Below are 15329 nucleotides of genomic sequence, written 5' to 3'. Positions count from 1 at the left end.
CAGGATGTGAAATGTGTTCTTGTGTGCAGTGGAAGTCACCTCCAGCTTAGAGTGCAGTTTGTGCAAGCTGACAGTGTGAGCTATGAAAACTTGTGCAGCTGCTGTGTCCTGTTGCCTGGGTAAATACTACAAGCTGTGGAAATACATCAGTTGAAGAGTGGAGAGCATTCACATCGTGCCACTGTTGTTCAGTCTCAGAGTAGACACCTATTTAGTGAAGAATTTTAGAATTAAACCCATCTCTAATTGTTGAAACTATGAAATACATATTTCAGTGAAAATTACTTCAGTATTCAATTACTTTACTGAATTGTGGCTTTCAATACTTTGGTGTTTCTTCTGAATAAATTAATTTATTTGGAGGACTTAAAATCAGGTCTTGACAAGTTTACTGCATCTAATTTTGTTAAAAACAAATACAATTGTTACTTTTTGTCCTTTTCAAAATGATGCATTCTATGCTGAATCCGTTTTTGAATGGAAAAGAATGCCTCTGTAGAGGCAGATTCCTTCAAAAGCACCAGTCCGAGGTTACAGAAGGGTTTAATGTGAGAATATTTGTATTTTTAAACACATCCTTACATTTCGGATCTCTTTCTGCTTTTTCAAACAACGGATGTGTATTTATAGTGTAAATATTCTCACTGAAGCAAACACAATGTGCTGTGCTACTCACATGTACAATATATAGCATCTCATGTCCACTTAGATTAGAATGCACAGCTTTTAACACTGCTCAGAGATGACAGTATATCTATGGGGAAGCTCTGGCATCCAGAAGGCACACTTCATAGGCAAAAAATATTAGCAAGACTTAATAAGAAGAAAAGAAATACAAACTGATCTCCCTAATTTTTAGTTGCCTGGAATTTGAAGCTTTTCCCCCTTCTTCCATCGTGCATTTTGCCTGAGTCTGTGTATGCACAAGTGAGAAGGAAAAGAAAAACTGACAGTATGTTCTGTAATTCCTTCTGCTTTGGATGTAGTTTTTGTTGAGGAGGATCACTGCTTATATCTGATCTTGGTGTTTCTGCATGGTTTCAGAACACATGTAAACCAGCAGAGTCTGTTCAGGAATATTTGAAGAAGATTGCTGAGTTTCTCTGTCACAGAAAGATACGGTCTGTCTGTTGAGCCACCTATTGTAATACAGGGAGAGAATCTGAACATCTTACGCTTTTATTTGACATAGAATATTACTTGTAATAGGAAAGTAATTGTAATAGGACCATTTTTGCTACATTTAAAATTCTGAAGCTTACTTATTTGTAAAATTTCTGTGAGTATTTTAGCAAAATGTGCATTTTTAGAAATCAACATTCTTCATTTCGTATGCTTCTGTATTATCTCTAACAGAAACCTTATCAGTTAGAGAATTGCACTGACCTTGCAACATACCATATGTTGAGTATGTGTATAAGCACTAGTATTCTTGAATGAAAAGGTATTGTGTGTATCCTCTGGTAACTACAGGAGTTGAATAAAATAATTTTTATTTCAGAGAGAGAAATTAAACATGTCAGATAAACTGCTCACTTTTTATTTAAGGAGCTTTATTTCTTTGTGTTATTTTAGATAACAACTGTACAGACCTGTATCTGTGTGTGCATCATGTAAATTCAGGTTTTTTCAGTATCCAACTTAAATTCTGAGAGCATAGAAAATCAGACTTCTGGCCAATTGTACATTCTTAACTTTTATATTGCATTATATATTGGTTAGGTAGTGAACTCAATTGTGTAGTAGTCTTAGCAGAGCCTAAGACTAGGAAAGTAAGTGAAAGATGGATATTTCACTTTAACACTCAGTTTCTTTGCTTTGACAGTTTAACACTGACATTTCATGTAGTTTTAATGTTTCTTGTGTGGTTTAGCTCCTTTTATTTTATGGTAAAGTGCAAAATTATGGGAACAGAGAAGACACATCATCATAAATAAATAAATGAAAATGAAAGATATGACAGTGGTTCAACTAGAATTTCTACTCGAGCAGGTATTTGTATGGTTATAGATAACAATTATAGGAATATATATTAGTGCAATTTAGAATTAAGAGATGTTAGCAGATAATTCACATGGATTCTGATGAAATGCTGTATCAGCTATAGCAACAGTCATCATCATGCAACAGTTTCTTATACCTATTTATTAAATATACCAGGATGTGAAAAGTAGAGCAAATTTCCATAGCTCCACTGAGGTTACTAAAAGCTCAGAATGTAGGCCCCTGCAGTTTTCAGCTTCTGTGTGGTGACTGCTGGTGATTAGTTAAGTTTTGGGGTTTTTTTAAATGAAAATACCAGACAGTAACTCTCTGCTTTTATGCATTTTAAGCCTCTGAGTATTTTTATTTTTATTTAAAAGTAATTTGAGAATCAGAAACCCTATTCTTCCGTAACTGCTCTTCACTTTTCTGAAACTTAAAAGTGTCTTGTCCTTTGCTGTTATAAACTACTTAAAACAGGGGTGTTTAATGACAAAGAGATCTTAGACTGTAGCTGTGGGAGTGAATTCTACTCACATACTTACAGTTCAGAACTGCAGACATACTTCCATGCTCAAATACCTGCAGAGTGTTTCAATAGCAGCGTTACTTCAGTTCTAGGAAGCTGACTGACTTCTTAGTTCTTTTACTACTTCTGCATTGTATTCACAATTTTATTGACTAAACAAATTTTTAAGGATATTTTTTTATTTGTTTTATAACACTCTTCTGGTATCTTCCTGGCCACTGGCTCCAGCATGATTTCTGTAGTGACTTCTATTGTGCTTGCTACTCACCAGTCCTTTTAAATATATAAAAAACACCCAAGATTGAGGCATTTGTAAGGAATGGGGCCCTGCTTAACACTTCCTTAAGATCCAAAAGATGAAATTATCTTCTGAACAAATTTGACACTTAGAGCATGGATGAAAGATGTGATGGGCTTCTTGAGGTTCACCATTACCTCAGTACTAACTGGGCAACTTTTCTACTTTATCCTACAAGATTAGACCGAAGTAGTTAGGGGCTACACTAAGATTGTATTGCAATGATGAATATAGAATGCAGCACTGGCCATGATACTGTTACTTTTCAAGAAAAAATGAAAGTAAAAAATTGCTTCAAAGACTGTTCATAACACAATGAGATAATTTTTTTTTCAGAAAATAATTTTCTCAATATATACTACTAGCTATGTGCAGGAAGCTCAACTTGTACTTATGCTCCCCCCAATCAAAGAGGACCTCAGACTTGTTAAGGTGATAGTCCATATTTTCTTCACATCACATAGAAGAAGTGCCTCTTTTTCTAGCTTCCTTTCAGTAACGTAGCATGGAAAGACATAGCCCTCACTTCAGCATCACTTGCTGTACAGTTCACCTGACAAGGCGTCGGTTTTAATTCCAATACTGAAAATTGCTCACAATCCATGTTTTCTACCTTGTCATGCTTACAAATGATCCACATTCCAACAATGTGTTTTTTTAAGCTTCTTTTACAAAACTGGAGGGAGATGTGTACAAGTATGTTTTCTGCTTTGCAATGAAAGTGTACATTTATCACTTAGGTATCTGTAAGCCACTTCTGTGAATTGGGCCCTTGGAGTAAATGTGTTTTGATGTAATGGCCATCTGCTCATGAATATCATATTTGCTGGTTTAAAATAGTATGATATAGATAAGCACATAGTTTGGTAAGATTATATAGTTTCACCAGGTGGCAATACAATAGCAAAATTTGATATTTACCATAAGCCAATAATCAAGCTGGCATAGAGGTCTCAAGTTTTTTGATGGTTGCGTTAAAAATTTAATCTCTAACATTTATTTTTAGTTGCTGATTGTTGTTTTCAAAATTATAAATGCAGGGTCTACATCAAAGAGAGGCAAAGTATATCCTAGCCATTTGGGAAACAATCATAGTCTTGTTTTCTCTTTTCACCTTGTAAAAATGTAAGCTGTTCTCATCTCACATCACAGAATCATAGAACTGTTTGGTTGAAGGAGACCTTTAAGATGATCAAGTGCAACCCTTAACCTAGCAGACTGACAACTGAAATGGCTCTTGAAGCTGCAGCTAAATCCAGTTTTCCAGAAAAGACAGCCCTGATGAGATGGAGTTGGTCAAGCCAGGGGTTCTGAGTTCCTAGGTCTGAGGAGTGCAGGTCAGGTCCAAGCTGCTGTGCATAAGTAGTGAAGTAAGCATAGCTCAGTGCCAGGTCATTTTTTAAAGTTGAGAACTACTGGGTTGGTAGGGTCTTTGTTTAATTTTGTTTTTTTATTATGGTATCCATTGTGATCCTGGCACATATTTTACTACTGAAGTCAAAGTTTATTTTTAGATAGCACTGACATCAAATCGTAACCAGAACAGAGTGTGCGGATTTATATGTGGAGTGTGTGAGTGATGGTGAGTTTGGTTTCTGGATGTATCTTCAGAATTTGTCTTTATGGTTTTTAGTACAGAAGACAGTGATGATGTAAAATGTGAGTGTTCAATAACTTTGTCTTGTTCCCTGCCCCCCTCTCCTCTCCTGTTTTTTAGCATATGTTCCTGAGGAGGAATTGAAAGCAGCAGAAATAGATGAAGACAGCGTGGAAGATGATGGGCTGTCTCTGGACATCCAGGAGAATGAGTATTTGTGCAATGAAGAAGCAGAGATCAAAGAGGCTCAAAGCTACCAGAACTCCCCAGTCAGCACTGCAACTAATCAGGATGCAGGCTATGGTTCGCCGTTTAGTGAAAACAGCGATCAGCTGGCCCATTTCAAAAGCACTTCCTCTAAAGAAGAGAAAGAGGATCCTCAGTGCACAGACAATGTTTCCTATCCACAGGACAGCTTGGCACAAATAAAAGCTGTGTATGCAAATTTGCTTTCAGAGACTTGCTGGTCCAGTTTAGCTTTGGACTTAAAGAAATCCAATCCAACCACCAGCAACAATGGAATCAGCCAGAATGAAAACACCACCAGTACTGACACCAATGCCAATTCCCAGAGTACTAGTACTACAAGTACCAACACTAGTACCAGTACAACTACCAGTAATACTAGTAACAGTAATAGTAACAGCAGCGGCTCTGGTTACGACTGGCACCAAGCTGCATTAGCTAAAACTTTGCAGCAGACCTCATCGTATGGACTTCTCCCAGAGCCCAGTCTTTTCAGCACAGTACAGCTGTACCGGCAAAACAATAAACTTTATGGGTCCGTCTTCACCGGTGCTAGCAAGTTCCGATGCAAAGACTGCAGTGCAGCCTATGACACACTGGTGGAGCTAACAGTGCACATGAATGAAACTGGACATTACCGCGATGATAACAGAGATAAAGAAGCTGATAAGACCAAACGGTGGTCAAAGCCTAGAAAACGATCGCTTATGGAAATGGAAGGCAAAGAGGATGCCCAGAAAGTGCTGAAGTGCATGTACTGTGGGCATTCGTTCGAATCTTTGCAAGACCTCAGTGTCCACATGATAAAAACAAAGCATTACCAGAAAGTGCCTCTGAAGGAGCCAGTACCAGCCATCACTAAATTGGTCCCTTCTACCAAAAAGCGAGCACTTCAGGACTTAGCTTCGCCTTGTTCACCTGAGCCAACAGGGATCACTGCAGAAGCTTCACTGAGTGAGTCTGCAAAGGATCAGAAAACTGCCAACCCCTATGTGACTCCAAACAACCGCTATGGCTATCAAAATGGTGCTAGCTACACTTGGCAGTTCGAGGCACGCAAAGCCCAAATTCTGAAATGCATGGAATGTGGCAGTTCCCATGACACTTTGCAGCAGCTCACTGCTCACATGATGGTTACTGGTCATTTCTTAAAGGTGACCAATTCTGCTTCCAAAAAGGGCAAGCAGTTAGTGTTGGACCCTGTGGTGGAGGAGAAGATACAGTCTATACCTCTTCCACCTACCACCCACACAAGGCTACCAGCCTCCAACATTAAAAAGCAGCCGGATTCCCCAGCGGGCTCCACAAACTCGGAGGAAAAGAAAGACTTGGAGAAGGAAAAGGTGGTGGTCAGTGAAACAGAGAAAAAGATTAAAGAAGAGAATGAGGACTCCACAGAGAAATTTGAGCCAACAACTTTGTATCAGTACCTCAGAGAGGAGGACCTAGATGATAGTCCTAAGGGAGGAATAGACATATTGAAATCCCTGGAGAACACAGTGACAACAGCTATCAGCAAAGCTCAGAATGGAGCCCCTTCCTGGGGAGGATATCCCAGTATTCATGCAGCTTACCAGCTCCCAGGAACAGTCAAACCCCTTCAGCCCACGGTGCAAAGCGTTCAAATGCAGCCATCTTACGCTAGTGGTGTAAAGTCACTGTCATCAGAACACAACGCCCTCATCCATTCCCCAGGCAGTCTCACACCCCCACCTCACAAGAGCAATGTATCAGCTATGGAAGAACTGGTGGAGAAAGTTACAGGTAAAATCAGCGTGAAGAAGGAAGAAAAGCCTTTGGAGAAAGAGAAGAGTTCTCCAGTCAAACCGATGTCACCTGCTGCTAAAGAAAACAAGGACTTCCCAAAAGCAGAAGAAATTAATAACAAACAACAGCAGAAGAAGAGCTGTGAGACAGAAGTTCAGAAGGTCAAAAAGGATAGTCCAGCAGAAGCACATACGCCAAATGGTACAGAGCCACTTAAAGCAAAGGTTGCAAATGGCTGTAACAATTTAGGAATCATCACAGATCATTCACCCGAGCCGTCCTTCATTAACCCATTGAGTGCTTTACAGTCCATTATGAATACCCACTTAGGCAAAATTTCTAAGCCGGTAAGCCCCTCCCTGGACCCTTTGGCCATGCTGTACAAAATTAGTAACAGCATGTTGGACAAACCCATTTACCCAACCACTCCGGTCAAGCAGGCTGATGCTATTGACCGGTATTACTATGAGAACAGTGATCAACCTATTGATTTGACCAAGTCCAAAAACAAGCCTCTTGTCTCCAGCGTGGCTGACTCCGCCTCATCCCCGCTAAGGGAGAGCGCCCTGCTGGATATTTCCGATATGGTGAAGAACCTCACAGGGCGTTTGACACCCAAGTCTTCAACTCCATCTACCGTGTCAGAGAAGTCTGATGCTGACGGGAGCAGTTTTGAGGAAGCTCTGGATGAACTGTCACCAGTACACAAGAGGAAGGGCAGACAGTCCAACTGGAACCCTCAGCATCTTCTGATCCTTCAAGCCCAGTTTGCTTCCAGCTTGAAGGAGACCCCAGAAGGCAAATACATTATGTCGGACCTAGGTCCACAAGAGCGGGTACACATCTCTAAGTTTACTGGTCTTTCCATGACCACAATTAGCCACTGGCTGGCCAATGTGAAGTATCAGTTAAGGAGGACAGGTGGAACTAAATTTTTAAAGAACTTGGACACAGGACATCCTGTTTTCTTTTGCAATGATTGTGCCTCTCAGTTCAGGACTGCTTCTACATACATAAGTCACTTAGAGACACACCTAGGGTTTAGTTTGAAGGATCTGTCAAAGTTGCCACTTAATCAGATTCAAGAACAGCAGAATGTTTCAAAAGTCCTCGCAAACAAGACTTTGGGCTCACTTGGAATTGCCGAGGAGGACTTAGGCTCCACATTCCAGTGTAAGCTCTGTAACCGAACTTTTGCAAGCAAGCATGCAGTCAAACTGCACCTTAGTAAAACACATGGCAAGTCCCCAGAGGACCATCTGATCTATGTAACTGAGTTAGAAAAACAATAGCGTCCAGGTAAGCAGCCAGGTATGCAAGTGACCACAGGAACATTGCACTAAACTTCTTCATAGTACTGCACTAGGCCTGACCTGAGCCTCTGAAATCAGTCTTACTTTTGTTGCTGAACTGCCTATCTGGACCTTAGTTTTTCTTACGCTTATTTTGTAGTTATATTTATATGCTCTTTGTCTGATCTGTGCATGGTTATTTTTTGTTTCTGTTTTTATTTTTTGTGAGTCAAAGTCTGACCTTTATTTTCAACATCTGTCCTTGATGTTAAGCTATCTTTTGTAGAATATAGTGGGAGACACTATTGAGAGACATTAATTTAGACGTAAAGAAAGACACAAAGAACAATGATAAAGAGACATCCTAAAATTACAAAGTTGCCATGACAATAAAGGTCACAGAACCTGGTAGTGTCAAGTGTTAACCCTCTCCGAACTGTAATAGCATTTCTGTGCCTTTCCCAGTGACTAAATAACTGAATAAGGAAAAACAAAACAAAACAAAAGGCTTAAAGGCATTTCATTCAAATAAAAGCTGTGTCGGAATCAGAACTTTTTTTTTTTTAACAAATGAGCTTTTTTTTTTTTTTTTTTAAATGCAGAACTGGTTTGTGAAGAAATTGTGCATGCAGTCTTTGGAAGAAGGAGAGCTGTGTAGTACTCAAGGGGTTAGGAAGCCACAACTCTATAAGTTAAATAGTAGTTAAAAAAACAAAGCAAACAAAGTTGCCACTATGCCCAAATCCTCTGAATGCTGAGAATTGCCTCTTTTTGGCACAAAAAAGAATAAAAAAAAAAAAAAAAAAAAAGGTATGCAAGCTGTTATTTAAAACAAGTGTAAAAATGCTTTTTTCTTTATTTTCTTTTTTCTTTTCTTTTTTTTTTTTTTCTTCTCCTGTAAAATACTGCAGTTTATAGTTATTTACAAATGTTAAGCTTTGGTACAAGCTGACCTTTCTATAGTGTGCTGCATTGGTAAATGAAAAAAAAAATGGGGCAAATGTTGGATTCTGTTCCTTGTAAATTGCCAGCATCAGCTTAAAAAAATACATGTTACATATCGTACCATTTTAAACTGTTCAACTTTCTTTGTACCTTCTGGCTGTATGCTTTCTCTTTTAACTTTTTATATTGTCATTTTATATTCAATTTCTGTGTATATAATGTAAAACCACACTTTTTGAATAAAATTTAGTTCCTGCAGCTTGATATAAATAGAGAAATTTTACTGGCACCTGCATCTTTCCAGATGCATGTACTTAAAGGAACTATCTGACAATAAATAAATAAATAAATAAAAATAAAGCAAGCAATGCACTATGAATTATACATTTTGATGTTTTATCATTAATATTGTACAGTACATTTTGGTTCACACAATTAAATCCACTGTTTTCTCAAGTGTAAAATAAACCCACATGCAGTTCTTGATTTACATACATTGTCATGTCGTCATTATATTGCCTTTGAGGTGTTGTTGCAGCAATAAGAGGCATCATTTATATAATCAAGCAGCAAAAATCTATTCAAAATCATCTCTCATGATCTCTCTGCTGACTTGTTTCATTTGAAGCCGTAATATTAATAATCTCTTAGAAGACATTTGCAGTAGGTAGGTGCTGCAAAAGGTACAGAATCAATGGGGTGCCATCAATGTGCAACGGGCATTCTGCTCATCACTGAAGTACAAGAAGGGCTGCAAAGGTTTCAGCCAAGTTAATTTTTCCTGTGCTGTATGACTCTGACCATAGTAATTTCCTGTGTGTGTTCAGAGACCATCTCCACCCTTCCTTCTGAGGAAGAACACCTGATTTCAGCAGTGACATAGTCAGAGGCTGTGGCTTCTGCCCAGGTAGTCTGTTAGATGCTGCAGCACTTGCCTTTCTGGTAGTGGTGAAGACCTCTGAGGCTTTGACACCAGTTTTTACTTACAGTACAGGAAGGCAGACCTGTGTTTCTCTGTACTTTTTAAATATTGCATTTTGAGGTAACCTGAGTGCTATCGTATCAGGTGTTTCCCTTAATCTTTATTTCTGTTCTGTTGAATGCAGATGTCATTTAGAATGTAAAAGAGAGCTGTCAGAGCCTTCACTACTCTATCTCCTGAGTGCTTTGACAGTTACAGTGTATGAAAGCCTGGGATCTGCTATCCATTACTCTTTTTGGAGGGGCTTTTAAATATGAGGACCTAGAGGGGTTTGCTTTCACATGGTATTAGTGATACTCTTGTGTTACATGTATTTCTGTGTAGGTGTGTGAATTTCTGCTGCTTCTTTTCAATTCTTCTGCAAGCAATTTAAACGTAGGGTCTTTGCTTCCAAATGCAGCACGGTTATACATTTAATCCTTACTATAGTTACAACCCCAAGAACATCCACGCATTGTTCTGTTTTCTACAACAGCCTAGCAGGGACAGGTCAGTTATATCTGCATAGCATTTCTAACTAGTGCAGGAAAGTGTTGTGAGGCTTGGGTTTGTTTTGTTTTGTGTTTTTTTTTAATGTCCCTTTTTAATGTCCTGCTGCTAACTACCTATATCCTTCAGGGGATCTATCCATTTAGACATTTCAGTTAAATTACTGGGTGATTATGTACTTTGGGCCCAAGGGGTGGTGAGGAAGAATAACAGTCAGGCCTAGGGCTGTCGTACAGACTCTTTAAATAATAACCCTCTGAAGTTTTGTTTACTTTACCATGGGCCTGCAAATATGTGATTATAGAATATGCTGCAATACATTGTGGTAGTGGGTGAAAAGGTTGAAAGGGAGGAATAATAGCTCTAAAGTGGGCTTAGATCTAATGTAAATCCATTAAAACTCATTTTGAAACACGACATGTAAAGTGAGTTCTCAACACCAGGTGACTCCCTCGAGAGGTGTTTATGACATTGCTAAATCCATTCAGTTCTGATAGTTTCAGAATCGGACAATCACTCATCATCTGTGCCAGGGTCTGAAGAAAGTCCATTTAGAATAAACCAGCAGCTTCAGCTGGTGACTAGACTGATGTAACACTTTCAAAGATTGAAATATGAAATAGATGAAAATTTGAAGGCTCTAATGTTTCACTTCCATAGCAAAATGAAGCACAGTAACAGTATGATCTTTATTCTTTGGACTTTTGGCACTTTTGTTTGACTATTGTATTTCCCAAATTAATACTTTTAAAAATATTGCACACAGTTTAAAAACAATTTATTATTTTCCTCAAAATTGGTTTGCAGGTTTCTTCTTTATTGCCATAAGATTTCAACAAAGGTAAGTTCGTCCTATTCAGTTAGTAACTACTAAAGCTATTACATGGAAGAGAACACATGGTCTTACAGGATTGGTCTTGAAGGAAAGATCTAAGATCCCTGAAGTTCATAGTAATGTCTATAAGCCTATATATTAATTTGTGATGTATTTCAAGTCCATTCTATCTGATTCAAAATCCATCTGTATCATAGATGAGTACAGCTGAATTTTTTCAGCACCATGTTGCTGGTGTTTACATGTCTGCCTGGATCTGTTCTTAGAGGGGAAGATGTTGGTTCATCTGTTTCACAGGTTTGATTGATGCTTTTGTACACTTTTCTGTATTGCTGTTTTGAAGCTGATGCAAACCAGTGCCAATTTGAGAGATCTGCGTGCTGATGACATTAGTCCTGAATGAAATGACATTTTTTTCTTTTTAATAGCATTTGGTGGGATATTCACTAATGTCTTCTGCAACATAACTTTGTTACGGCTTTCTCTGGGTAGTTACACTGGTAATAATGACACAAAACATAATCTGTCCTGATCATGGAGGCCACTAAAATGCAATCACAATTAAGTATAAAAGCATAAAAATATACACATTATCTTGCATTAGGCTAATCAAGGCACGGTGCATCAGTTTCTGCCTGCAATTTCCAAAGCCATCTCAAATTCGAGCATGTTATATTTTTTAAATAATGTGGCAGGGGTCCTGGGTAGGAGACCTCTAAGGAGAGGCCAGGTTCCATGTGGAGTGTTCTCTCAGCTCTGTAGGTGTTGGGTCTCCTGGCTGATGCAGTATTGAGTTACTCACCCAGCATGAAAGTAGCAGGAAGTGGGATTTCACCATCTGTTCACAGAAATTTAAAGCAGGGTCCTTTTCTGTCTGTGTATGAGAATAGAATGCTAACCCCAATTTACTGGCCAGATAGTAATCTAGATGATATGATTCTTCCGAATTTTTGTTTTCCCTGCTGTCCTGATTGTTTTTCTCATGTATGTTTCATGGGGCTTTGCCCAGTTTTTCTTCATCGCTGTGTGTAGTCACTTTCACCCTACAGGTAGGTGGCGTGACCACATTTTGGGATGAAAAACATTATTCGAAGTAAAAGGTGATATAGTAGTTAAGTGAAAATATCAATAGTCAGAACTGGGTGTGGTGTAAGAAACCAGAACATTTTACCAGCCTATTTACATGATGCAGATTACCTGAGGTTGGTATCATTTATGAAACATGCTTCTTTATTCAGCATCATTGTTAGCTTTGGTTTTTGACTAGCAATATAACAAAATTGATTTTAGAATAGTTTAGCACTAAGTGGTCAGAACCAGAAACACTGGTACATGGCTGATGGATAGTTCATTTTCAGACACTCAGGGTTAGAATAGATGATAATTGTAAAAGGTATAGACCTTCTCACTGAGAATGAGAAGCTCCTGTTATCCTAGAGTGGAGATCACTTCTTTACACTTCTCTCTTCAGTCCTGTCTAGTGACCTGCTGAATCAGGATCATCATGGCTGAAATGAACCTAATATTTATCCTAATTACTGTAGTTTTTACATTTTTTTCCCCTGTAAAGAATACTAACTTTAAATTCAATTAGCTATAGTGAGGTTGTCAGGATTCTAATGGTTTTTACTTCTGGATAACCTTAGTGAAAAAACTGTGGGGGAGGATTAACTGATAAAAATATTAATTCTTTTTAAATAAACATTTCTCTAAATTAATTGTTCAGGGCACAATTTGACCACCAGAATAGCATAATTCTGAACAAATTTAATATAATGACAGTGTACTGTACTGCTGTCCAGAGTGGTTTTATCAGCATTGTCTGAAGATGGAGGTTAAATCCTGACAGGTTCCTGACCAGGCTTGTCAGATGTGGGACACCTGCGGCTAAATGCCACGTGGCCACTTGAGGAAGGAGGGATGGAGACTGGTTGTCTGCAACCCATCTGCTCTTGTAGGAGTCCAGAGCTGATTCATTTGCTCAGAACAGCACACATTATGAAATCTTTAAGGCTGATGGAATGCGTTAGGCAAGTATAGGTCAACCTTCAGGGTCATGTAAGTGGAAGTTATCTCTCTTGGTACACTCGACAGCTCACCTGAAGCCTTCTCATTAGAGTGTGTGCAACTGAAGTTTGTATTAGGGCTTGTCTGTGAAGCACAAAATCAGGGTGGGATGCATAGTTTTGGTACCAAAAAGAGCACACATGATGTTGGAATCTAGAAAGAAGGATGCTAAAAATTCTGTAGCCAGAAATAGTGCTCAATGCTCCTGACTACCAGGTAGAGGTCTAGCCTTTAGAACATGCTCTCAGGTACTGTTTCTTATTCCCCAGGAAGTTTATAATCAGAGTAATAAATTGAGTTCAATCCAACATAATCTGGGATGGAAGATCCAATAGGTATGAACAACCAGTTTCTTTCAAATAAGTTCACTATTGGTCAGGTGGGTGATAAATTGAGCATCTTAAACATTAGGAAGAATTAAAGGAGGGTGGTGAGACACTGGCACAGGTTGCCCAGGAAAGTTGTGACTGCCCCCTCCCTGGAAGTGTTCAAGGCCAGGTTGGATGGGGCCTTGAGCAACCTGATCTAGTGAAAGCTGTCCGTGACCAAGCAGGGGGGGTGGAACTGGATGATCTTTAGGGTCAAACCTTCCAGCTCTAGGTATTCTATAATTCTATGATTTCTAAATCAATTTGGCAAAATGTGTTAAGCTGCCAGCTGGCCCTTCAGTTTCATTATATCATACTGTGTATCACCATGCTCAGAATCCCTTCACCCCTTCAACTCCTCCTTTCAGAGAAGTTTGGGTATTCAGGACTTCATGGTGCTGACAAAAAGTATCAGTTCAGCTAAATTCCTTGAAATTGTGAGGTTTTGTGGTTTTGAATGTCAGGATACATTTCTGGGTCTTGGAAATGGGCATTGTCTTCAGATGCAGAGAAATAAGGGTCACTCACCATTTGTTACCATTCTCTAACTAGTGTAGACCATTGGTATAAAAACCTAAACTCTGAAAGTAAAACCCAGCTAGGAAAAAAACAAGATTTCTGTTACTCTTGACTCACAGTGTTCCCCCTGTGTATTAGGACATGCAAAGAAATTATGTTTTAACCTTAGTATTTCTGAGTAGCAGTGTTCTGTAAAAAGTAACGTTCTTCAAGCCCTTGTTAGGCTCAGTTTATCACTGCATGGTTCCAATGTGTAACATCTTATTTGTTGTCATGGAAGCGCTGCTACTGTCTCAGTGTCAAGAGCATCCCCTTTTTCCTGCTCTCCCTCAGTCTGGGAGCATAGCAAGGAGAAGTGGCACAGCAGCTCTGCAGGTCACCATCATTCTGCAAAGGAGTTTGAGGGTGGACTGGGAGAGAGAAGAATGGCATAACAGGGGATTTTGATCTTGATAAAGGGGTACAAAGTTTTATGTTTTCAGATGACCTCTTCAGCTTAACCCACTATGGTTGGCAATACAAGAAGTTGCTCTTGAAAGTGCTGCCCTTTGGTTTCAAGGGTCTTTGACATCCCATTACTTAGTACATATAAAGGTGAAAAAGTTGTGTAGCAGATCACTTCTGTTCATCCCATGTTCCAGAGGAAAGCTAGACCTGGTGTAGGTAGGCTCTGAGATTCATTAACATCTTTTCTTACTGGAATAAGTCACTCCCTAGGCATTTTCATTCTGGACTTTTTTTTCAATTTAAACTAAAGTACTTTGAAAGCAATTTAAGCCAAACTGGAAAAAAACACTTTTATTCTGTAATAAGAAAAACTGCCCAGGGCTTCTGTGGCAGGGAAACTGCCTAATGCTACCAGTGTAACTATAATGGTTTAACTGGAAAATTCTCACGGTAAACAAGCTTTACATTTATTAATGTGAAAATGCTTTCTCTAAAAGACATTGCAGGCTCAGCCACTGCCCACAATTGTTATATTACTTGGCAGTCCAAGGTCAAACACACTCAGCATGTTTGCAATGGGCATGCTGTATTAATAATTATATATAGTAGTATCCTAGTGTGTAGCATGATGATAAAGTGTGATTCAAGGATGCACTGTATAGCACATTTCTTTTTGCAGTCATGTGTGTCTTGATGTTGAAGGGAGAGCTGTATCTTTAGCTGCCTCTAACGCATTATATTGCTAGGGTTTGTAGCATTTAGCATTAACTGCTTTTACTATTTCTCATCACTACTTTTCTATGCTGGGATAATGTGAAAAATTAGATATCTTTGCTCTAAAAAAGGCAACAGTTCTAGACTTAAGGTTGCATGGGGATCCTCCATTCGAGTTCTGGTGGTTGGTGAGTGTCACATTTCACATTTTCTAAGTGTGCTTTGACAGCTGGGAACCCGGAAAAATGCAA

The 15329-nt window shown here is 39.0% G+C and overlaps 1 protein-coding gene across 1 annotated transcript in view; it reads left to right on the top strand.

The window, feature by feature from the left end:
* Window positions 1-9147, top strand: part of TSHZ1 (teashirt zinc finger homeobox 1) — a 54432-nt gene extending 45285 nt beyond the window's left edge. The window contains exon 2 of the mRNA XM_030446336.1: window positions 4528-9147. Coding sequence (XP_030302196.1) covers window positions 4528-7712 — 3185 coding nt within the window. The 3' untranslated portion in view covers window positions 7713-9147. The remainder of the gene's footprint in view (window positions 1-4527) is intronic.
* The last annotated feature ends 6182 nt before the right edge of the window (window positions 9148-15329 follow it).

Source organism: Calypte anna, chromosome 2, assembly GCF_003957555.1.
Source record: "Calypte anna isolate BGI_N300 chromosome 2, bCalAnn1_v1.p, whole genome shotgun sequence".
NCBI lineage: Eukaryota > Metazoa > Chordata > Aves > Apodiformes > Trochilidae > Calypte > Calypte anna.
This window is presented reverse-complemented; position numbering and strand designations above follow the sequence as displayed.